The 24,666-nt window shown below is 49.4% G+C and overlaps 3 protein-coding genes across 3 annotated transcripts in view; 2 read left to right on the plus strand and 1 right to left on the minus strand.

Moving 5' to 3' along the window:
* Positions 1–24,666, minus strand: part of LOC116830654 (E3 ubiquitin-protein ligase TRIM17-like) — a 241,167-nt gene that overhangs the window by 168,322 nt on the left and 48,179 nt on the right. The window lies entirely within an intron of this gene.
* Positions 1–24,666, plus strand: part of LOC116825933 (zinc finger protein RFP-like) — a 469,299-nt gene that overhangs the window by 125,788 nt on the left and 318,845 nt on the right. The window contains 2 exon segments of the mRNA XM_075071630.1: positions 5,494–5,553; positions 6,941–7,456. Coding sequence (XP_074927731.1) covers positions 5,494–5,553; positions 6,941–7,455 — 575 coding nt within the window. The 3' untranslated portion in view covers position 7,456.
* LOC116823265 (butyrophilin subfamily 1 member A1-like) overlaps positions 1–24,666 on the plus strand; it is an 80,870-nt gene that overhangs the window by 34,674 nt on the left and 21,530 nt on the right. The gene's annotated exons all lie outside the window — the stretch shown is intronic.

Raw genomic sequence — 24,666 nt, forward strand, 5'->3', positions numbered from 1 at the left:
AGGTTTCTTTACTTTGGTGGCCCTAATGTCATGAACCCATTAGGACCAACAGTTAAATAGAGTTTGGGTGGGAAAACATCCCTCTATACACACGCTTCAAACTGGAAATGAAACCTCCCAAATCATCTGTTTCTACAGGAAAAAATCCAGGCCCATTTGAAGACTGAGGGAAGAGAGAGAAAAGCTCCTGGAATCTAAAGTGACTGGGAAGGGGGAAAGTCAGTATTTGGTAGGTGCCTCTTGTTACTTACCAGCAAAGTCTTGTGGTGAGAGGTTTGTTTGCAGGCAGATTCCTCTGTGGTGTTGATGAATGTGGGCGTGTCGTTTTGTCCATGATCATGGATTTTTTTTTGTTAGATTCAGGTGCAGAATCTAGACTTCCATTTCAGTGAATGAGTTAATTTCTACCTCTTGTGGCTTTCCCTGTGTCTGCACCATTTCTTGCATTATTGAGTCATTTGATTCTTTTTTCCCCTGGAACTTCTGTCAGCATAATCCTGAGTCCTGCCTTCTACTGCTCAGGATCTCCACGCTCAGGGTTCATTGATAATGCAAAGTCTTAACCATGTCAGACATGGAAACATCCCTTTTCAGAGACATGGGGATAAATGAAAAAAGGTGTGAGGGAAACTTTCCCTGGTAACCCAGGGCCGCCCAGAGGATTCCGGGGACCTGGGGTCTTTGGCGGCGGGGGGGCCCGCTTCGGCAGTAATTTGGCAGTGGGGGGGTCCTTCCGCTCTGGGACCCACTGCCGAAGTGCCCCAAAGACCTGTGGTGGGGCCCCCTGTCGCCGAATTATCGTCAAAGAGAGACCCGGCACTTCAGCGACGGGTCCTGCTTCGGCAGTAATTTGGCAGTGGGGGGTGTCCTTCTGCCCTGGGGAGAAGACCTGGAGCAGAAGAAGCTCCAGGGCCTGGGCCTCGCGAGACTTTTCCAGGGCCCTTGGAGCGAGTGAAGGACCCCGCTCCAGGGACCTCGAAAAACTCTCGTGGGGGACCCTGCGGGGCCCGGGGCAAATTGCCCCACTTGCCCCCCCTCTGGGCAGCCCTGTGGTAACCACAGGGTAGAGTCAAATGTCAGAAACCTTAAGGTTTATAAGAAATTTTCTCTCCTGGACACTCAGCACTCAATGAAAGGAACTCCCCCCACCCCCCCAAGCTGCCTCCATGTCTCTGACCATCCCATTCCCTGTTGCTTTACAGAAACAGATAGAAAAGAAGAGGCAGCAAATTGTGGCTGAATTTCAGCAACTGCACCAATTCCTGGAGGAACAAGAGCAGCTTCTGCTGGCCCAGCTGGAAAAGCTGGAGAAGGAGATAACAAAGATACAGGATGAAAATATCACCAAAGTCTCAGAGGAGATTTCCTGTCTCAGCAAGCTGATCAGTGAGCTGGAGGGCAAGTGTCAGAAGCCAGCGAGTGAATTTCTGCAGGTGAGACTGAGTTAGAAATACTCCAGATCCCCCAAAAGGGACAGGACAGCTCCTAAAACATGGGCACAGGAGTCCAGCAGTCAGAGATCACTGTGTGACTCTGTGTGTGCATTGTTGAAATGTGAATTACTATTGTACATTGCAAAGTCACAGGCACATTGACACTAGAGATAGAAAAGACTCATTGTCTTAGGGAATCCATGGCTCTGGAACCAGGGCAGAGCCTCTCTTCCCCATACTTGCAAAATCCCTTTTTTGGAATTTGAAGTGTGTGTCAGGTGAGACTGAAATTCTCTCTCTTTCTCTTCAGGACATCAGAAGCACCTTGTCCAGGTAACATGGCTCTCTCACTCCCCCTTACACTTCACAATGCTGGGGAAGAGCTTGGAGACAATATTAGCACTGCATCTCCACAGGGCTCCACAGCATAAGAATGGCCACACTGGGTCAGATCAAAGGTCCATATAGCCCAGCATCCTGTCTTCTGACAGTGGCCAGTGCCAGGTGCCCCAGAGGGAATGAACAGAACAGGGAATCGCCAAGTGATCCATCCCCTGTCACTCATCCCCTGCTTCTGGCAAACAGAGACTAGGGACACCATCCCTGCCAAAATGTCTGGGTAAGGTCACATGTTGGATACAAAATTCTCAGATAAACTTTATCCTGAGGTTCTCACCCTTTTATAGAAGACTTTGAAATTCTCCATTCAGTGGGAAGGACTGACCTCAAGTATTTCCTAGAGATATCACCTCCTTAGGGGACTGGCTGCCTCAGGATAGTGGAGATGGAATATGGGCCTGTCACTGCTGGGGCCCTGGTCACCATTCAGCCCAGGGCAGCAGTGGTCAAGAGTCTTCCCCACCTGAGGACTGTTAGGAGACCTGTGTCGAATGAGCTGTGGAGGGGGGGTGTTGGTGTCTCAGTTTTTAGCGGACAGATATCTACAACAGTAAACAGGGGAACTTCCTGTCCCTCAGAGCACGGGGACCAAGGAGTGAATTGGCCATAGAGACTCAGTTCCCCTTTTATCCCCAGAGCTGGTCTCTCCAGGCCAGAGTTAAATAATATCAATAGGATCTTCAGAGGGAAGGTTTGACTGGCAGAGCGTGAACTACACCTGCTCTGACTCTGGGAGAAGCAGAGGAATTCTAACTCCAGGCCCATTAGAGCAGCGACTTTTACTGACAACAAATTACAAAGTGTCACTAAGTGAAATGTAACCATGTGAAACTGTTTCTATCCAGGTGTGAGAAGGGGAAGTTCCAGCAGCCAGAGGAGATTTCTCCTGAACTGGAAAAGAGACTCAGTGATTTTTTCCCAGAAAACTGTTGCTCTCATGGAAACTCTGAGGAAGTTCAAAGGTATCTAGAAGGGATCTAGGAGTGGAAATTGGGAAAAGCCTGTGTGAATGTGGGAGGAGAATGGCTCATGGCAATTGGTTCATAGTTAGATGATGCTTCTCTTTAATTCTTGGGTGAGAATATCACACACTCGGGATCCCAGTCACTCTGATTGATTAATTCAAACCTTTGTTTGGACCAAAAGCCTGCCTTGCCATTACAGTTACTGTGAAAGAAATGACAGACATACAGAAAGAAGAACTAGCCAATTATCTTCTGCTGGGGCATAGGCAGATCACAGTGAATTTCTCCTATGAAGCTCCGAGAACCCCTTACAATGTCTGACATATTATACGTGTCCAAATGATATATGTATTAGTTCTCTTCCAATCATCTTTGAGTGTTATGAATATTAAATAGCGTATATAACTCGTACAATACACATACATGAACTTTCTAATTGGCAGGGCTTTGGATGTCCAAGCTATGTTCATGTTATTGTTCTCTTTTCTGATTGAAATATTATTAAGACTCAGATTTCATCTCAGATTTTTTTAGTAAAAATCACAGAAAGGTCCAGAGCAAGAAACAAAACTTCACGGAAGCCTCTGACCCGTCCGTAGTTTTTACTAAAACTATCCCTGACAAAACAGGGGAGAAGGAGGGTCCAGCACCCACAGTGACTGGGGACTCTGGGGTCCCCTCCCCCTCCCCCTCCCCACAGCAGCTGGGAGCTCCGAGGCATCTGCTGCAGCTAGGAACTGCTGAGGGCCTGCTGCCAGCAGCAGCTGAGAGCTTATTTCTTACCACTGATTGTGCACAGGTCACTTTCAAGCTTGTCTCCATATAGCAGTTTTTGGACTTTGCTAACTGCTCCTGGACAGTATATTTTGGGTGTGTGTTGTCTTTAACCTCTTTGTGTGATCAAAACATCTTTGTCCCACAGAGGAACTTATGAACACATCACTTCATAACAAAGTCATTTAAGGCAACATTTCCCTTATGTCCAGCAAACTGCTCACCAGGCCAAAGCCAAGTCAGTCGGTGCAAACACACAATCTTGGTCTGTCCAAACTGCTGCATAAGAAATGACCCTTGTACCAATTCTCAATACTTAGCGTAACAAATAGTGGAAAGCAGACAAATGGAGCAGATGTAGCAGGGGCCCAGGAGTCGGGATGGCTCACATGAATTCAAGATTTACCGAAGGTCAGAACATTCAGGCCCCAATTTAGCAAAATGGACTAATTTGGGGCAGCTACGTTTCTCTGTCCCATCCAGAGAGCTGCAGGTGGAGTCAATGCATGTGCCCCACTCCTGTGAGAACCAGGCCCTAGGGCCTAAAAGTCACCATACAAGATATAGACCAGAAATGAGAGACCGTCTGTTAAAGCTGGACCCAGCCCATCACTCTGCTCTGGTACTGGATGGCAGCTATGCTGAGCCAATGGACTTTGGGGAAGGAGAAAGCTCCTCCCACACAGTGAGGAATCCTCCAGCCATGGGCGGCAGGTAACGAAGGCAAGGGAAGGCATTGCTTCCCCAAAAAGACATGGGTGGCCCCGCACATGCTCCACCCTAGCTCAGGCCCCCTCCTACCTATGTGCAGCAGGCTGCTCTTGGCCCTTCACTGGGCCTGGCGGCTGCACAGGGAGAAGTGGCCAGGGGTTGGGTTTGGCAGCACGGCCCATGCTTCCAGGCCCCCTGGTGATCTGTGACTGGGAAGGCTGGAGCTGGCCGACACTCCATGGGCTGGGTGTGCTGGGCAGGAGCTAGTGGCTACAATGGGTCTGAGTGGGCTCCAGTGGGCATGGAAGTAGCTTCGGTAGAAAGGGCGGGACTTGGGGGGGACGACTGGCCTCCCCAAGCCAGGCATTCACCCACCTGCCATGTCTCCAGCACAGGAGCCTCTTGTGCTTCCTCCGTAGCAGCTGCAGGCACAAGGTTTGTTCCTGAGAGGGCTGGGAATGGGGTGGGGTTGGTGAGGGTGGGTGGAAGAGGGAGCAGGTGAACAAGGGACAGAGCAACATGGGCAGTGTAAAGCTGGGCCTCAGACACTCTGCACACTGGCCAAGACACATGGGGGCCATTGTCATAGGGATGTAGCTCTGGCTGGCTTCAGAACTTCCTCTGCCTGTGCCAAGGTCTGCACCGGCCCTTGCAGCCACTGAACAGCAGAGTCACAAATGGCCCCTCCCCCCTCTCCTTTTGCCAGCATTGGGGTGAATCTGGCCCATAGAGTCAACTTTCCCCTGCCTCAGTTTCCACATTTATGAAATGATTTTATTATTATTCTTATCTTTGCCTGTGGAGGATGGGGGCCCCTTCATGTTGCTCTCTGTAGTGTCAAAGGGACCTAAGTGGGTAAAGTTACTTTTATGCCAAAGTCTTTGTATGATCTGAGTCTAGGTTACGACAAAAGGCCGTAAATGAATGAGAGAAACCAACTGGAGTCTGAAGGGAGGGAGGGGATGAGGAGAGAAAAAGTAAACCTCACTTGCAGATTGTCTGTCTTGGGATGGTTGTGAGGCTGCAAGGATGTTGGTTCCATTGCTGGGAGATGCCTGAATGAGAGTGGAAATAGAAGATTTCAAATCTTTTTCTATTAAATAACTGAGTGTCTCTGTTTCTCTGTCATAATTATAAAAGTTACAGAGTGGGGACGCTGTTATAAGTATGAAAGTCTGAAATCTCACCTCTTTTATCCTTTCCGCCTCCAGACACTCTGCCGTCTGCACTGGAGAGAAAAAGGAGGGAACCCCTAGGAGCACACAGACTGGGTGGGTTTGCAGGCGAAGACTGTCTTTAATTTATGAGAAAATTCCAGAGAAAACGTCTTCATGAGATTGCAGCTAAAGTTACCAACCAAACTGACAGCGACCATGACACACACAGCCCTAAAAATAACACATTCAGTGAATCCAGGAGCCCCTGTTCCCCCCACTTCCTGCCACACACACACTTTTCAAAGTGGGATGTTCAGGATACTTTTTGACATGGGCATAGTTTGAGGGCAGGGTGCCACATTCCCCTTCCCCACCCCCTGCACTGCAAGCCTTGGGCAGGCATGGAGTGTCACAAGCAGTGTCTTGCTTTGGGCACGGCAACTGATCAGCTCCTCCCTGTGTAGCGCAGCCCCTGCCCGCAGCACCAGCCTTTTCCCAGTCCTGACCCCTCTCAAAGGCTCCACCCTGCTCCTCTTTCCCAGAGGCCCTGCCTCCTGGCCAGGCCAGGAGCCAGAACCGGGGCCACCACCCAGGTAGCCCCGGTTGCACTCGGGAGCCCTGCACCCTCCACCTGCCCAGGATACTGCACCCTGGAGAGTGGGCACATGGGCCAAAGGCTGCTCTCACAGCCCCCCGCACCCATGTCCAGGGCAGATGGAGTGTCAGGGGCTCTCCATAGTGGGCAAGTCTCCCAGCCTGGCCAGGGGACACGGCCTCGGTCTGGCCCACGGAGGGGGCGGTGACAAACAAACAGTCCTGACACCACCCTTAATGCTGAGTTATTGCCCGTTCTGATGAACAGAAACACTCTTAACTGAGTTGCCCCCGAGCAGAGCTCTCTGCTGCATCTCTCTGCTTCACCCTGGTGCAGAGGATCTCCCCATCGCTCTTCTCCAACATCCTGCCTTTCCTTTGGGTGGGGCTGGGCTCTCCCATTGGAACTGCTCTCTGCTTCCTGGATTGGGGAGATGCTCTTCATGTGATGTGGCAGCTCCTCCCTTCTGTCTGAGCTGGGGATAGGACTACCCCAACCAATCCTTCCTCCTACTGTCTGGTGATAAATGGTACTTACACAATACTGCATCTTCCTCTATGTTCTCTGGCCTGGGAGTGGAGGCTGCATACCCGTCCCCTCTTCCATGAAAGCTTCTGACACCTTCCTGGCTGTGCCTCTGCTGCTGTGAATGGAGCAGTCCCAAGAGGGGGAGCAGGGAGCTGAAGCTTTTGCAATCAAAAGAGAAACTAATGAAGTTTCTCCTATTACATAGACTGAGGAGCTGTAGTGACAGCTCTGCTCAGTCTCAGGTGCGCAGGACAGAGGCAGCGCCCTGGGATCCAGGCCTGACCCAGCCAGGACGGGGCTGCTGGGCAGTGTGAGAAATGGTCCCAGCTTCCCCCAGGGCTGAGCTTTGCCCCTAACGCTCTGATTCTCTCTCCCCAGTGAATGTGACTCTGGATCCAGGCACGGCTCATCCTGAACTCGTCCTGTTTCGGGATGGGAAAAGTGTGACACAGGGAGACACGCGGCAACGACTGCCCAACAACCCTGAGAGATTTGACACTGAGCTCTGTGTGCTGGGCTGTGAGGGATTCACCTCGGGGAGACACTGCTGGGAGGTGGAGGTGGGGGATGGGGAATGCTGGGCTGTGGGGGTGGCCAGAGAGTCTGTGGGGAGGAAGGGAGAGATCAGCCGTAGCCCTGAGGGGGGGATCTGGGCTGTGCAGCGCTGGGAGGATCAGTTCCAGGCTCTGACCTCCCCTGAGACCCCCCTGCCCCTGCCCCGGGCCCCCAGCAGGATCCGGGTTTGTCTGGACTGTGACCGGGGGCAGGTGACATTTATCGATGCTGGTGACGAGGCCCCGATCTTCACTTTCCCGCCGGGCTCCGTCCCTGGGGGGAGAATCCGACCCTGGATCTGGGTGGGGCCAGGATCCCGGCTCAGCCTGTGTCCCTGAGACACACAGCAGAGGTGGGGACCGGAAATCAGCCTCTCTAGCCTCACACATCCTCGTCTCTATGACCTTGGAGGACTCCCATCTACCCAGCCCCTGGCCCCCATCTCTATGGCTGCTGGAAGCTCCTCCCCCTCCCTCTCTGCAGTCCCAGGGATGGGAGGGGAAGGGGAATGAAGAACGTCTGGAGCTGCAGGAGGGGCAAAGATGGGGGGCTGGGTAGAGGGCAAAACTAACAGCCAGGCAGGGGACAGGCGGAGGTGGATGTGACAGGGACACAGCATGAATCAATCAGGGTTTGGAGGGTTGAGGAGAAGCAGCAGCAGCAGCAGGGAGCGTTTTGTACAGATCTGTGTCCTTAGATCTCACTGGGGGCTCCCAGCCCGGGATCAGCACGAGGGGAAGGGATAAGATCAGGGAGAGAAGAGAGCAGCCGAGGGGGATGATCTGTGACAGGGGGGAGAGACACAGGGAAATAAACAGGGATGGGAAGTGAGGCTAGAACAATAATGAATAGAAAAGGACAGTATGAAAGGAAAGGGAACGTGAGCGGGACGGGGAGATTTATTACATGTTACTGAATGTGAAACTGTATCTCGTAACTTCCCGATATTAATCCCTGGCCATTGGTGCTATTTTAGTGCCATTAAGAAAACTGTTCTCAGTAGCTGGGGATCTCCTGGCCGTGCTGTGGTTACTAAAGGTCCTTCTTAGCTCCTTTTACTTTGCTCTTTCCAGCTACTTACTGTAAATAAAACATTACAAACAATTCTTCTTCTTTGTTCCACTTTAATGTCCCAGCTGCCGGTGCTGGTGGCAGTGTCATGGGATTTGCTTCCTGACTCGGTTGTGTGCCACAGCACCCTCAGGGAATATTGCACCCAGGGCCGGCTCCAGGCACCAGCAAAAGAAGCAGGTGCTTGGGGCTGCCAATAGAAAGTGGCGTCAGTGCATCAGTTGTCGGGCCAGCACGTCCAGATCGGCAGCAGCGGCTCAATCTGCCCACTTCAGTGTTCTGCGGCAATTCGGCAGTGGGTCCTTCACTTGCTGTCTTCCTCTTTGGTGGCAGCTCAATCGCATTCTTCCTTTTTTCGTTTCTTTTTTTTTGACCAATTGGGGTGACAAAAAATCTGGAGCCGGCATTGATTGCACCTGTAAGAAGAGAGTTTGGGTTTACTGTGAAGTGTCACTAACCAGTCTGTGTCTGTCTCTGTCCTGTGCACACCCATGTCAATCAGGAATTGCTCAGCTGTGCTCTGCGGAGAGGTGACTGGTTGCACGGGGAGCAATCCATGCAGGGACTCGAGTGTTGCAATGCTGAGCATCACAGTGAGTAACTTTCAGGCAGCGAGAAAATCACAGGGACAGCAGCACTGTGACACTCAGAGCTGAGTGGAGGGTCTAAACTCCCTAGACAATGCCAATATATGGGTTACACAGGCACCTCAGTAGGCAAGGAGCCAAGTAAGCTAGCCAATGGGAGATGCCGACAACGGGGGAAGTGGTGCCCTAAGTCACACCCCTCTCATAGATATGGGAGGGGACCTAGGGGGCAGAGCGGGGAAGGAAGAGGTGGAGTGTGGCGAAGTGGGGGCTTGTCCTTTGGGAAGGGGGCAGAGCTGAGAGGGGGCACCCACCGGCAAAACCAAATTTCAGCACCCATGGCACTTGGTGTGCTGATATCAGCGGTGGCAGTGAAGGCAGCCGGGTGGGCATGTGGAAGCCCTGGCCATGCCGGAAGAGCGCACCCAGCAGTGCAGCCAGCAGCTCACTGGGCACCAGCCAGCACAGGCGCAGCACCACCCAAATGTCAGGTGGACGGGACCACATGGGCGCAGCTTGCACATGCGGGCACCAGTGGGGACCTATTAACTGTTCTGCCCTGTTGCCTGGAATTGCTGTTGTTAGGCCTGGGGGGACTCTGCTCATGTCCTGCTTGGGGCCCACAGCTCAGCTCTGTGCGCGTTCCCATAGCTTGTCCTCTGTGTCCATTCCCCTTTCTGTTCACTGTGCTGGTTTAGATCAAGGATGACACTCATTTAGGGGGCTTCCCTGGGGTAACAGAGAGATTTACGCTCTGAATTCTCACTGGCACGGTGCTTTAAAAATCTTAAGCAGGCCAGCCCCCCAAAATCATGAGTTTTAATAAGAACAATATAGTAAGTATTAGTATTGTTTTATTTGCCTTTTGGTGTCTCAGAGCTTTAGACTGCACTGCGGTGAAATTTGTAAGTGTTTCTCTGCAACAAAGAGAACTAGATACTTCCTTTGTTTAGAAAACAAAAGCCGAAAGTCTCACCTCCTCACATGCTTCCAGGAGCTGGGGCTTCATCAAACACACCAAATATCACAAGACTCATGATGAAATCATGAAAGTTGGAGACGCTGCAGGTCTTTCCACTGGGACAAGCAGCGTTAGTGTAAACGAGAATCAAGTCTTGAAAACATTGATTACAGTTTAACCAAGGTTTTAACGTGAGAGTTTATCACCACCAGGCTTGGAAGAATGAGCTTTTATTCATAGTATCAGAGGGGTAGCCGTGTTAGTCTGGATGTATAAAAGGAGCAAAGAATCCTGTGGCACCTTATAGACTAACAGACGTTTTGAAGCATGAGCTTTCGTGGGTGAATACCCAATTCATCACATGCAAAGATGTATTCACTCATGAAAACTCATACTCCAAAACGTCTGTTAGTCTATAAGGTGCCACAGGATTCTTTGGTGCTTTTGTTCATAAATGTTGGCAAATGTTGCTTTTGCTGTCTACACACGGACCAATGAAACATATTCAGTTGCTAATAAATGAAAATTACAGATACGCAAAGTAAGAACAAGGCTGCTTGAGAACTTATTTGAGTTTGATTGAAGGCCAGTGACTCTGCATCTTTTGACAGGTGATGCGACCATCTGTGTTTTCATGGTTATAAAGCTTCAACTTTTTGAATCTTGGTGTCTGCTGCCATTAAATCATTGGGGTCTGACTCACTATTGACGTATCCCGCCACCCCACATTTCCCACAACTGTGAAAACTGAAATTGAGAACAATTGGAAGGAAATGCTAAACCCAGAGTTTTGTGCACGTGTGAAAATTTAAATAATTGAATATTGAAAAAATGCTTAAAACTAGCTGCAGTAGTGTGTGTGTGTGTGTGTGTGTGTGTGTGTGTGTGTGATGAATTCTGCCAAGCCTGATTATTTTTCCTTAAACACACACACTCTGCTCCTTCAGGGGCACCACGACAGGGGGATGCCCCCCAGCCACAGGGTCCTGGGGCACATGTCACACAAACGCCTGCAGGCTGCAATGTTCTCCGGGGGCTCCTCCCCGCTCAGCAGCAGCCGAGTCAGTCCCAGGCAGGGAAACACCCGGCGGCTGCTGCAGGAGCTGCCAAGGCAGAGCCCGGCCGGCCTCACGCGGCTTCTCTCCTGCAGCGAATGTCGCTTGTTCTGGGGCCGCCCCTGGGGGCGGGGCTTCTGCCTCTTTTGTTGGTTGGTTTTTAATTTCCCTCCCGAGAGCGTGATTGGCTCCCGTTACGAATCGGCTTTAAAAAAGGCTATAAAGCTCGTTACTGCGCCTGCCGCGTGGTGTCTGGTTTCGCTTTTGCAGTCTTGCGGTAGCTGGTGATGTGATCCCTCGCTGCTCTGCAGCGACACGTGGCGGCGGCGGGGGCGGCTCGCGTGCAGGGACCTTGGACTTGTTCTTTGTGGGGGGGGGGCTGCCGACTGACCCCCCCCCCAGCCTGCACCCCAACACCCACGTGACTGGCCTGGGTCACTGGCAGGGAGTTGCGCTTGTGGGGAGAAATAACTGTAACTGCAGCGGGGCAAGCGTCGATTTATGCACTACTGCTCGCTGGTAGTTGCATTCTCAGGGAGGGGGTTGTTGGGGGGGCAGCTGCGGGGTGGGGGGGGACACACAGGCTGAGTGGGGGAGAGGAAGGTGGAGGCTACAGCAGGGTTTGGGGGAGTTGGATGAATTGACACAGCTGGTCTTGGGACAGTGAGGGTGGCTCCACTGGGCTGATGGGGGGGAGGGGAATGGCACCTACTGTCTGGTGCTAATTATTGGTCAGTCTTTGGGCACTGGGGTGCACCAGCTGGGGGTGGGGTCTATGGGGGGTCTGGTCCACTTGTGTCATGGCTGTGTGTGTGTGTTAGGTCAGTTCAGACTGGGGATGCATTATAAATATAGAAGCAGGAAATCTGTCCACCCACACACCCATAGAGAATATTGTGCCCCTAGGAGAAGAGTTTGGTGTTTACTGGGATGTGTCACTTTCCAGCCTGTGCAGCTCCTGGCCACAGGTATCTGGTTAAAGCCACCAGCTGCTCTATCCTGACCACAGAGAATGATGGAAGCTGTGGAACAGCAGGCAGCCTCTCCACAGACAAGGAAGAACCATTAACAGAAATCGTCCCACCCCAAGGCAAAGGGCAGCCCTGGAGGGAGAGCCTCTCCTGAATACAGAAACAAGGAGAAGCATTTAGGAAAGAGCCCTCCTCAGTCTAAGGCAAAGAGATGTGACAGCCCTGAGGGGGAGACCTCTCCATTCATGTCTCTGATTTTAATATTTCAGACCTGTAGAAATATTCACCAGAACCCACATGGTCAGAGTGAAGGGTATTTCCATACTGGGCCATGACAAGGTTTCTGTTTACTGGTGGGTGTGTGTATCCCAGATCTGGTTAGGTGCCACTGGACTGTTGTCAGGGGAATCCAGGTATCTGAGCCCCAGGCTCCCCAGAGTAGTCAAGACTCTGGCACCAGAACAGAGCCCATCCACTGCTCCACATGACTCCCACATGCTTAAACACACCATCTCCCAGAACTCCACACCAAGGTGAGAGCCTTCCTGTTTCAGCTGAACTCTGCCTGGAGGCAAGCAGTAGTTGGGAAGCATCTCACACACAGGGAGAGACTCTTTGCACATGTCCAACACACTATTGCTCTTTCACTTAAACAGATAAAGCACAAGAGAGTTCAGATCACGTAGCACAAAATGACCAACCTAACTGCAGTGCCCCTCACTAGCTCACCCCTCCCTTGGGAGTCCTGGGGGCCATCTGGGCCTAGGAAAGCAGGCAGGGCCCCTGGCCTCATGAACCTGCTGAATTCTGGGGGACTTTGCTCTCTCCTTCTGAGTTGGAGACAAAGAATGAGACCCAGGAAGGGACTCAGGTATTACAAAGCTGAATGTCACCGGGTCTAAATTGCAGCTGCCTAGAAATTCACTGGAATGACACTGAGCCACAAAGCCTGAGTGTTGTGGAGATGTAAGTGCCTTAGAATGGGTGACACAGAAGCCAGCGTGCTAGGCAGGGAGCTGCCTAAGCCAGCCAATGAGAGATGCTGACCAGAGGGATGTTGTATAGGGAGTCCAGGCCCCTCACTCAGCTTTGTGGATTGCAGAGCTGTTACTGTGACTCTCTAGAGCCCCATGTCTCTTGATAAATTTTGCTTGTGAGGTAAATGCCCCAAAATACAGAAAATTCAGAAGCCATTTCTGTCTTCTTAGGATCAAATTTGGAGCTGTTTGGGGAGTTTGAGGAAAGAGGGAGATGAGAAATTGGTGTTTAACTACAGTGGGGAGAAGGAAAACCCAGGAACTGCTGGTAGGTGCTGTTGTTACTCACCAGTAAATCTGCACAGGGATGTTATCAATGCTCAGATCTCTGTGAGTAACAGGAGAGTAACAGCGAGTAACATGTCCCCCATGAGAGGCTATTTATTGTTGCCTCTGTACAAAGCAATTTCTGTTCTGGCTTAATGGAAACCAAACAGGCGAAAGGAGAATGGAGGAAATTATATTTACTTATTGAATAATCCAAATTGTTCTCTTTAGAACATGAACAATTTGAACAAGCTCTATTAGAAATCTCAATTCCTCTGCAGCTAAGGCCCTCGATAATTACAGCGTGTAGACATTTTTCACACAGAAATGTGTCTCGCCTGAAAGTGTCTACACTTAGATAAATGGAGAGAGTAAAGCACAGCCAGCCTGCAAGAGCCGTGCTGCAGAACAGAAAACCTGGAATCGTTCCCTGCTAGGAAGAAACAAGCATGAGCTGCCACTGCTACAGATATTGCTTAAATTACACTAAAACTTTCCAATTTTTTCCAACTCTCTTTTTCCAATTTTTTCCAGCAATGGGCTTTGGGTCAGGTCCATCGTCTGTGACACAGAAACACCAATTCCCCTGGGAATGTCTGGATGTTACCAAATCTCCCCATAGTGGGGGCGGGGCTGCACTTTTCTAGTCTAGGACCTTTTCCCCAGATACCTTTTGGGGAGTTGCCCCCATGTAGCCATTTTGCAGCTTTCTGCTGTATCTTCTTTTCCAGCTGGTAAATATTCATATCTCCTGTTGCACTCACTGTTTTAACATTTGTGAGGGTGGCAGAGGCTCACAAAGTTGAGTGCAATCGGTGACTTTCACAGAGGTGATGTTTACTCTCTCAAATCCTTACAGCAACATACCAGAAACCTCCTTCTAACTTAATCCTTTGTATTCATTAGAACTATTTGTATAAACCTTTCAGGGAACATAAACCTAAGCCAATCTGAACAATTTGTATGATTTGGCTGCCAAAATTTGTTATCGATCTCAATATGCTGCTAACACCCACCATCTATTAACTCCTAGATAGATAATGATTCTTTTTACAGATATAGACTGTGTGTGAATAAAACAAAGTTTAAGATAATAGATTGGGCCTACTAGTGGACTATGTTTGAAGTGACTGTTGACTATTCATGCCAGTAAAAAATAGCCCTGGGAATCATATGGTTAAAGCTTGCACCTGCCACCCCACCACCCTGCAAATCTGAAATGGTGCTCCTGGCCCCAGTCCTGAAATCGTATGAATACATGAGAAATCTCACTTAAAAATAAAAGTTTCTTGCCAGAAAAGCTTGAAATTTTTGAAGAGTTACTGTCTCTTGTTGAGTTGAAAAACTTGAGAATAGATGAGAGTGAAAACTCATCACTCAGAACAAAAAGTGTTAGAAAAGATCTCATGATTCCTTCCGCCAATCTCATGAATGTTGAACACTTGGTGCTGTCAGAACTGCATGGCCATTGCTCAGTTTATGTTTCCCAGGCCTGTTATCTTCAGGTAAGACTCTTAAGCCTCGAATCCTCAAAGGTATGTAGACTGCTGTCAATGGGAGTTAGGAGCCTACAGACCTTGGAGGATCTGGGCCTAATGATCTAAATATAGAAAATGAACATTCTCCTTTATCTTTTTAGTTCATTCCCCATTTGGGGAGCTGGTGCTCCATGTCCTGCTTGGGCCACAGCCCGGGCTCCATGTGCAGTCTCACTGCTTGCCCCCGCTGTCTGTTCCCCTTTGTATGGCCAATGCTGTGTTAGATCAATAATGATGTTCCTTTAGGGGACTTGCCCTGGGTAATCAATAGAGAGCTAAGGCCTGAATTCTCACTGGCGCAGCACTGCAACCCCAGGCATTTACAACTCACAAGTCAGGCCCCTTGAAATCATGAGACTTAATAATAAATAGTAAATGTTAAGGAATTTCCCTTTTGGTTTCTCAGAGCTTTAGCTGCACTGGGGTAACATTTTAAAGTTTTTTTCTCTGCAACGAAGAGCACTAGAAACATCCTTTCTTTAGAAAACGGAAGCTGAGAGCCTCACCTCATCACATGATTCCAGGAGCTGGGGCTTCAACGGACACAACAAAATATCGCAAGACTCGTGATAAAATCATGAAAGTTGTGTGCTGCAACCCCTTTTCGCCTGAGTCAGAGCGGCCTTAGTGTAATGAAAATCAGGTTTTGAAAACATTGATTCCAGCTTAAGCACATTTAGCCTGCGAGTTTATCATCACGAGGCTTGAAAAGGATTCGCTTTTATTTCATAAATGTTCACAAAACAACGTTGATTTTTGCTTGCGAACACACAAACCAATGAAAAAATATTTGAATGGATAAGTGAAAAATTTACAGCTATGCAAAGTAAGAACAAGGCTGCTTTAGAACTTATTCAGTTTGATTTAAGGAGAGAGACTTTGTGTCTATTTGAGAGGTGATCTTAGCCATCTGTGTTTTAATGGTTATAAAGCTTTAACATTTTGAATCTCAATGTGTACTGTATTAAATAATTGTGTCTGACCCACTATGTCGTATCCCCCCATAATTTCCCACAACTGTAAACATTTAAGTTGATACAAATTGAAGAAATGCTGAAACCCAGATTGTTGTGCAACTGAAACTTTATCTCAAGAAGCAGCAGAGAATCCTGTGGCACCTTATAGACTAAGAGACGTTTGAGCGTGAGCTTTCGTGGGTGAATACCACTTCGTCAGACACAGGTAGTGGTAGTTTTCCACTACCTGCGTCTGACGAAGTGGGTATTCACCCACGAAAGCTCACGCCCAAAATGTCTCTTAGTCTATAAGGTGCCACAGGATTCTCTGCTGCTTTACAGATCCAGACTAACACGGCTACCCCTCTGATATTTATCTCAAGAAATACATGAAAATGCTTAAAAAGAAACATCAACATTTTCCAACAAAATTGAATATAAAGAATTCTGCCAAGTCTGAATATCACTCCTTAATCACACAGACCCTCACCCTGCAAACTCATCATGACAGGGGATGCCCAGCGTGAGTGGGGCCCAAGTGAAGCCCCACTGACCCCTCACACCAGCACAGGGGGCTGGTTGCAGGAGCAGAGCCATTCTTCACCAAAGCCTCCAGGCCTGTAATGTTACCAGTGGGCTGGTTCCTGCTCTGCAAACAGCCTTAGTCACTTCCAGGGAGGGAAACCCCCAATTGCTGCTACAGGTGCTGGGGCATATTCCTGCCCAGAGGGAGTCATGGCTGCAGAGAACCCCATGGAAAGTCTCCAGGAGGAAGCGACATGACCCATCCCATCTGTCTGGAGTATTTTACAGAACCTGTCAGTCACTCTGGAGTGTGGGCAGAATTTCTGCTGAGCCTGCATCAGCCAGTGCTGGGAGGGATTCGATACAGCTGCCTCCTGCCCTCAGTGCAGAGAAACTGTGCAACAGAGAAACCTCACTTCTATTTGCCTCACAACACCCTTTACAGACCACACATGAGATCTGAGCACTGCACAAAACCCAGCCAGGGGCAATCCCTGCCCTGAAAAAGTTACAGTCTAACTGGGGGGTGGGGTGGGGGAACTGAGGCACAGTTACTTGCTCAGGACAGATGGGACTGGAACCCAGAACTCCCCAGACCCACTCCACTGTGCCAAGCATTACACCATGCTGCCACCTCAACATCAACCTCCCTGAAGAAGTGTGTCCATTAGGAGGGAGAGATGTGTTGGCAAAGGTCCCATGTGCACCAGAGAGAGGAGGTTTCCCACTGGGATTCTGAATTCCTGTGCTGCTCCATGAGGGGTTAAACTCAGCTGTCGCTGGTCTGCACTAGAGATCACTGGGCTGAACACTGTGTGGGACCCCGAGCACCCTGAGTCCACACACAACAGGGCTCTAGACAGCTCAGGTCCATGCCAAGACTGGATTGTATCCAAACTAACCCCAGGCTGGAGCTGACCGGTGCCAGTCTGACCTGTTCCGTTGTGTACGTGGGCAAGGACCAGTCAGAGTGGTTCTGTTAGTCTGTTAGCCTTTGAAATCTCCCAGCTAGAGAGCTGCAGGGCAGGTGCACCAGAGCCATGGAGCCTCCACAGCTGCAGGGGGAGTCAGTGGAGCTGCAGGTGCCCAACCCCTCTGAGAACCAGGCCCCAGGTACTAAAGGTTGGTACACAAAATCTAGACTCTAAATTAAAGGGCATTTGTTAAAGCTGGATCCAGTCCATCACTGGGCTCTGGTCCTGTATGCAGCTCGTCTGGGCACATGGGCTGGAGGGAAGGAGAAAGCCCCTCCCCGACGATGAGGGATCCCTCCAGCACAGGAGTCTCTTGTGCCTCCTACACAGCAGCTGCAGGTACAATGCGTGTTCCTGGGAGGGCTGGGAGTGGGGTGGGGTTGGTGAGATTGGGTAGAAGAGGGAAGGGGGTGGACAAGAGACAGGGATGTTGGCAGTGTAAAGTCTTGCCTGGCTTTACTTACTATTTTTGTAATTCTAGATGATTATTTCCATAGGCAGGGTTTTGAGAGATGTTTGGGGTTTTTCTTCTGTATGGTCCCTCTCTGGCTCCAAGAGAAAACGTGAACAAAGAGCACAAACAAAGCCTTCCCCACCTCCCCTCAGATTGAAAGTATCCATAATCTAAGCACTTGTGGGGGGTCTCTCTCTTGTGTGGATTACCTGATCTTCAGTAGGGCTGATTTGTTTCTGAAACCTTTCCAAGAGTCTTATGGTCTCCCTATGGTATGGATTGCTTGATGTTTAACAAGGTGAGACCTCTGTATGAACAGTCTAACAGTATGATCAGTGGATTGCCTGATGTGCCGTAAAATTTGATCTTTGTGCAAAACTTTCCCCACAGTCCAAACATTTATGGGATTTCTCTCCTGTGTGGATTATCTGATGTTTAGCAAAGTCTGACCTCCATATGAAACTTTTCCCACAGATTGAGCACTTATGGGGGTCTCTCTCCTGTGTGGATTGCTTGATGTTTAACAAGGTCTAACTTTTGTATGAAACTTCTCCCACAGATTAAGCACTTATGGGGTCTCTCTCCTGTGTGGATTGCCTGATGTCTAACATTTTAACTAAAGCAACTCCATATTGTAACCGAAACTCTGTTTAATGTTGGGGGGGTGGGTGTTTACTTAAAAGTATGAATGTATGTGAGGGTGTGGGATGATATCAGTCCCTGATGCCAGCTCATCTCAAAGACCAGCAGCCAGCACCACCCTGATGGTTGAAGAACAATATGTGTGAAACTTGCAAAAGAACCCACCCAAGAGAAAGAGAAACAAAAGCCCCAGGAAGAAAAAGATCAAAGTCACATCTGCCATTAAGTGATGATTCATGATCCCACAGTGTCCAGGGGCAGTGGGACAGGACAGGATCTATGGACAGAAACATATAAAAAGATGGGTGCAAACTTCTTGTACATCAACTTTGTTGACTATAGAAAGCTGTTCAGATAGCGTGGATCGAGAAGACCCTCTGAAGTTCCTTCGGCACTACGGCATCCAGCAAGGTGGTCAACACTGATCAAGAATCATATGATGTATACCGCTGTAGAGTGATCCGGAGGGCAGCTCACTAACAGCTTCCAGGTGCGAACTGGAGTCAGACAAGGATGCTTGTGTCACCATCACTTCTCTTTCTCCTCGTCATCGATGGATTGAAGACATTCGCTTTCCCGGGACACTGTAGCATTATACCCCTCTGGCAGACAGGCCCTGCGCTGTGAGGAGGATGAAGGTCCAGGAAGCAGAGCAGTAGTGAGGGCAAGGGAAACCTTCCTGTGTTGGGACCCCCTATCAGAATGGTATATGGTATCCCTTCACACTGATAGGTTACCTCTCGGGGGAGTGAACTTCATGTTCTAGGAAAGGCAGGTGTTAGTATATGGGAGATTCAGTCAGTTAGAAACATAGATAGCTGGGTTTGTGCTGACCAGGGACACCGTATGAGTGACTTGTCTGCCGGTGCAAAGGTTGAGATCTCTCGCCTACCAGGGCATCTAGACAGACTTTAGTGTAGTGCTGGGGAGAGCCGGTGGTCGTGGCACATGTAGGTACCATTACATAGGAAGGGTAGGAGAGATGTCCTGGAAGCCAAAATGTTAGCTGCTAGGGATAGACTGAAATCCCCAGGCCTCTTGGTGGTTCTCAGAAATGCTCCCAGTTCCACGCGCAGGGCCAGTAGGCAGGCAGAAGTTAGGTTTTTCAATGTCGAAGATTTGAGACGATGGTAGAGAGAGGGTTTAGATTCATTTGTGAATTGGGGGAAACTTTTGGGATAGGGGGAGCGCTATACAGGAAGGAGGGGCTTCTCCACCTAAACCAAGGGAAAAAAGACCCCACCTATACATACAATATGATGGGCTAATTTAGCTACAAGGACTCAGGAAACAGATCTTGGAGCATCGTGGATAGTTTCTGTAAGATGTGCCCGCGTGTAGCAAGAGCGCCAAAAAAGCAAACAGGATGTTAGGAACATTAAAAAGGGATAGAAAATAAGGAGGAGATATATTAATTGCCCTTAGTAATCGATGGTCGCCCACATCTCAAATACGCGCATACAGTGTGTTTTCGGTCTCCTCATCTCAAGAAGATATATGGAGATAGAAATAAGGTTGAGAGAAGGCAACATAAATGATAGGGGTTGGGAATGGGTCCTATTATGAGGTTGAGATAAAGAGGCAGGACTTTTCAGCCCTGAAAAGAGGAGACTAAGGGGGGATATGATGAGATATATCAATCCTGAGTGATGTGGGAAAAAGTAATAAGGAAAAGTTACTTACTTTTCCTACTATAATACAAGATTAGGGGTCCCGATGAAAATTAATAGGCAGCAGTTTAAAACAAATCAAAGGAAGTTTTCACACAGTGCACAGTAACTGTGGAAACTCCTTCCCTGAGGAGGTTGTGAGGCTGGGACTAATAACAGACTATTTAAAAGAGAATTGGAGTACATTCATGGAGGTTTAGTCATTAATGGCTATTCCAGGATGGATAAGGCAATGGTGTCCTACCTCTCTGTTTGTCAAGGGTGAGCTGGATGGCAGGGGAGAGATCACTGTCATGGCGTGTTAGGTTACTACCCTGGGCTGGCATTGGCCATGTCGGTAGAACGGATACTGGCTAGATGGACCTTTGTCTGACCCAGTATTGGCCGTTCTTATTGTTCTTAGTCCCAAACAAGAGACTTATCCACTTCCAGCTCCCATCCCAGTGATGCCTAGCTGCTCCTCCTCCATATTTACTCTCTGTTGCCAGATAAACAGGTCACTCACCGGCCCTCTCCTTCACTGTTCTCCAAACCACCTCGGCTGGCCCTGCAGAGGACCTGCCTCCTGCCTCGCTTGCCAGATTCAGAATTTTGGCTGTTCTCTTTGCCCAGCAACCACCTCTTGCAGTACAACCTTGCCCTTCTAGAAGGTCTCTGCAATGAATACACCACCGTTATCCCACCAGCTGATCTTGAGTAACACATGGGGAAACCGGAGGAGCGCGCACACACTATTTAGAGAAACTGTAAACAGCCCATTCATTCAAACACCCTCTAAGACAGCCAGGGGCATTGTTTCCAGTGCTGGACCACTCTAACCTACCGCCCCCCCTTAAGTGCTGAGCCTGAGTTTGCAGGTGATTCAGGGACCTCGGGAAAGCGCCTGGAGCTGTGCAGGGAAATGATCTGACAAGGGCCCTTTTAGGAACCTATTGTGTCTTAGGCATTCAGTGTGGGGAGGGACCGAAGTCTGTCGTTATGATAAGGACTGAGGTGTATCTCAGCGGCAAAGAGCACAGAGCACTGTCTGCAGGGAGGAGTCTGGGGCTGGGGTAAATTGAATATACATGGATTCAAGCCCTTCTGTAAACCTCCCTCTCACCCAACAGACTGAGGAATCACAATCCACATGACCGCTTCAGAATGGTCCATCTTCCAGGGAACAGGGAAGGGAAATGGCTGTGAGTGGAGCCCGGCTCACGGTAGGGGATTTGCAGGTAGCTGCAAGGAGGATTTATTGGGTAAGGTGGGAGGAAACCCAGGGTGAGGCAGGGACGGGGACAGGGTGTATAAACCTGCTGGACATGATCAACTGGGTCTGGTTTGTGAACAGGGGCATGGAATGGGGAATCCCCCACTGTTCTCAGGGAACACCATGGGCAGAGGCTGCTGGTGAATACGAAGGAAGCGCTGGATCCTTCCCCCGCTCAGAACTTGCTTCTGTATCAGCCTTGGCTGCCAGGTATGTGCGGAAAATGAGAAGACCTGCGCCTGCTCGTGTCTGGGGAAGGAGCTCTCACCTCTCCCACCCTAGCCTCCTGGCTGCCTCTGAGCAGGGTGGGGGTGGAATCTGCTTTTCTGAGCCTTCTTCCCATGACTGGTGGGATTGTGGCTGAGGGCAGCAGTGCTGAGGGGGGCATTCTTGTTTTTCAGATGCCGGTGAACCTTCAAGGAGTGGCTGTGTATTTCACCCAGGGGCAGGGGCTTGCTGGGACCCTGCTCAGAGAGCCCTCTTACAGGGACGTCATGCTGAGCAGCTACGAGACGGTGACTGCCTGGGTAAGGAGATCCGTCCCTCTGTATTAGAAGCTGTGCGGTCTGCGTGTCTGACCGTGGGTCAGTTCTTCCCTGGTTATGTTAGATGGGAGCGGACTGGGCACTGTAGATGCAACAGCTGCCATTGAGATTTCATCTCCGTGCCCTCCAGTGAGACCAGGGATGGGTCAGACCTAAGGGATTACTTAAATCTGCCTCTCACCCGACCCCCTAGCTTGCAAGGTGGAGAAGCCGTGTATGTCCTGTCTGTGTGTTTCTCATTCACAACCACACAGTCCCTGTGTCACCTCCCTCCTTAGAACAGCTCCAGTCATTTGGAAGTCTCTGGTCTGCAAGCTTAGAACATGGTAGGAGTTTTAACTCTGGAGTGGGTGTGTGTCGCAAAGGCCCAGCAGCAGCAAGAGTCCTAGGAACTCCTAGTGGGGCATCACGATTTCACTCATTCCCCAAGGCGTCTGCCTCCCCAGAGGGAATCAGTGACCACGTTCCGTGCCTCTTGGATTACATTCCCCAGCACAGCACAGGCAAGGGGCCACCCACAGATTGTCCTTTCTGACGAGTGCTCTCTTCAATCCTCCAACAACTGACTGCTCTGCATTCACCCCCTGATCATTTCCCTCCCAACCCTGACCTGATCACTCTGCTGGAACGAGAGGAACGAGCTGTGGGTGCCCGATCTCCAGGCCTGCAAAAGAAATAGAGATCGCCCGGAGGCGCCCACCAGTGGGACTGAACACAAACCATCTGGGAATGAAGAGAAAGTGCAGACATCCCAGAATGTGGTATCAGTCAGTTGCCCTCGTTCCTTTCTCAATCTCACCCAGAGGCAGGGTTTGCAGCGCAGCACATCATGAATATGCTTTTCCACGTGTCTGTTCCTGCAGGAGTTCCTTCCCAACTTCCTTTTGGTGTGAATTTTTGCGGTGGGAAGTGGAGGAGCAGAATCCAATTGCTCTGTCTGTGCAGTTTAGTATGTTGGTTTTCCCTCGGTGCTATTCCCTTTCTTTCTCCCAGGCATAATGATCCTGTCTGGATTGTCTTCTCTCTCAGCAGGGGAGTGGAACTAGAGTGGTCCTTTATGAAAGCTGAAGGGAATTTTTCCCAGTGTGGGAACAGGAAGAAGCTGGGAAATTGGCAGAGGTCGAGAAGCTTCTGGGAAACCATGCAAGGGGAGCAAATGCGATGAATCTGTTATATATGGGAAGGACACAGAAATCCTACAGCCCAGCAGACAACCCCCAAGGAAGAAAACGCTATGAATGCCTTGATTTTGGGAAGGATTCATTCTGAGACACAGCTTGTTATGCGTCGGCCAATAAATACTGGAGAGAAATCACTTCAATCTTTGCCTGTGGGGAAAGCTTCAGTGACCATCAGATCTTTATAACGATGAGAGAAGTCACACGGGAAAGAAACCTATCCAATGCTTGAGGGCAGGAACTGTTTGAATTGGAAGTCAGCACTGACTACACATCAGGTAGGCTACCACCCACACTGGACGAGAACCCCATAGGGCTTAGACTGTGGGAAAAGTTCACATGCAGCTCAAATCTTATAACACATCAAAGATCCATAGAGGAGAGAGACCCCATGAGTGGCTCAGATTGTTGTTAAAAGTTCATACAGAGGTTCGACCTTGTTAGATATTAGGCATCCACTCGGAGAGAGATCTCATAATTGCTTATTGTGGAAAAAATTCCTGAGGAGGTCAAATCTGTAAACTCAGGCAATCACAAAGGAGTGAGACAGCATATTGTGCTGATCTGTGGGAAAGTTTCATACAGAGGTCATCCCTTGTTTTACATCAGAGAGATCCACACAGGAGAGAGACCCCATAAGTGCTTAGACTGTGGAAAAATTTCATACAGAGGTCAGCCCTTGTTTCACATCAGAGAATCCACAGAGGAGAGAGACCCCATAAGTGCTTAGACTGTGGGAAAAGTTTCAATATGCAATCAGCCCTGGTTCCACATCAGAAAATACACACAAGGGAGAGACCTCATAAGTGCTTAGACTGTGGGAAAGCTCAGTAACCGCTCAGATCTAAAAAAACACGGGAAAGGCCATTTGGAAAAGAAATCTTACAATACTCGAGGGCAGGAACTGTTTGAGTTGGAAGTCAGCACTGACTACACATGAGATAAGCCACACAGGAGGAGACCCCATAAGTGTTTGTATGTGGGAAAAGTTTCACACACAACTCAAATCTATATACACAACATCAGAGGATCCATACAGGAGAGAGACCCCATGAGTGCCCAGATTGTGGAAAAAGTTTCCTACAGAGGTCAGACCTTGTTAGACATCAGGCAATCCACAAGGGAGAGAGATCCATAAGTGCTTGACTGTGGGAAAAGTTTCACATGGAGATCAAGCCTCGTACACATCAGAGAATCCACACAGGAGAGAGACCCATAAGTGCTTTGATCTGTGGGAAAAGTTTCACACGGAGGTCAGCCCTTGTTCACATCAAGAATCCACCCAGGGAGAGACCCCGTAACTGTTATTTAGCCTGTGGAAAGATTTTATACGGAGGTCAAACATTTGTTAAATAGACGGGAGTCCACACTGGAGAGCAACCCCATAAGTGCTGCTAGACTGTGGAAAACATTTCATAAACGGATCAGTCCATGTTTTACATGAGAAAATCCACACAAGAGCAAGACACCGTAAGTACTTGGCTGTGGCAAAAGTTGCCACTGAGATCACACACTCAATTAAACAGTGGAGAATTCACACACAATCTCAACTTCTGTGACACCTTTTGTGCACCTCTAGAAAAGAACTAGCAGAGTCTTGTTTGAGGGAGAAGGTAACATGCCATGTTTACAGAGAATTCTTAATAGGAGTAAAAGATAAGTAATTCAGTTTCTTTTCCTACCTAAGATTGTTCACCGCACACCCACACACACACAGTTCTACAGATGGAAATTATTACCAGCCTCAGTTGCTCGTCCTGTCCACTGGCAAGGTGACCAGTCACGCGGAGGGAGCCGGGTCCTGTCGGTGTGCACCGATGCCTGAGGATGATCGTAGAACTGGAAGAGAAACCCACGCCTATGGTT

This window comes from Chelonoidis abingdonii, chromosome 12 (genome assembly GCF_003597395.2).
Source record: "Chelonoidis abingdonii isolate Lonesome George chromosome 12, CheloAbing_2.0, whole genome shotgun sequence".
Classification (NCBI taxonomy): domain Eukaryota; kingdom Metazoa; phylum Chordata; order Testudines; family Testudinidae; genus Chelonoidis; species Chelonoidis abingdonii.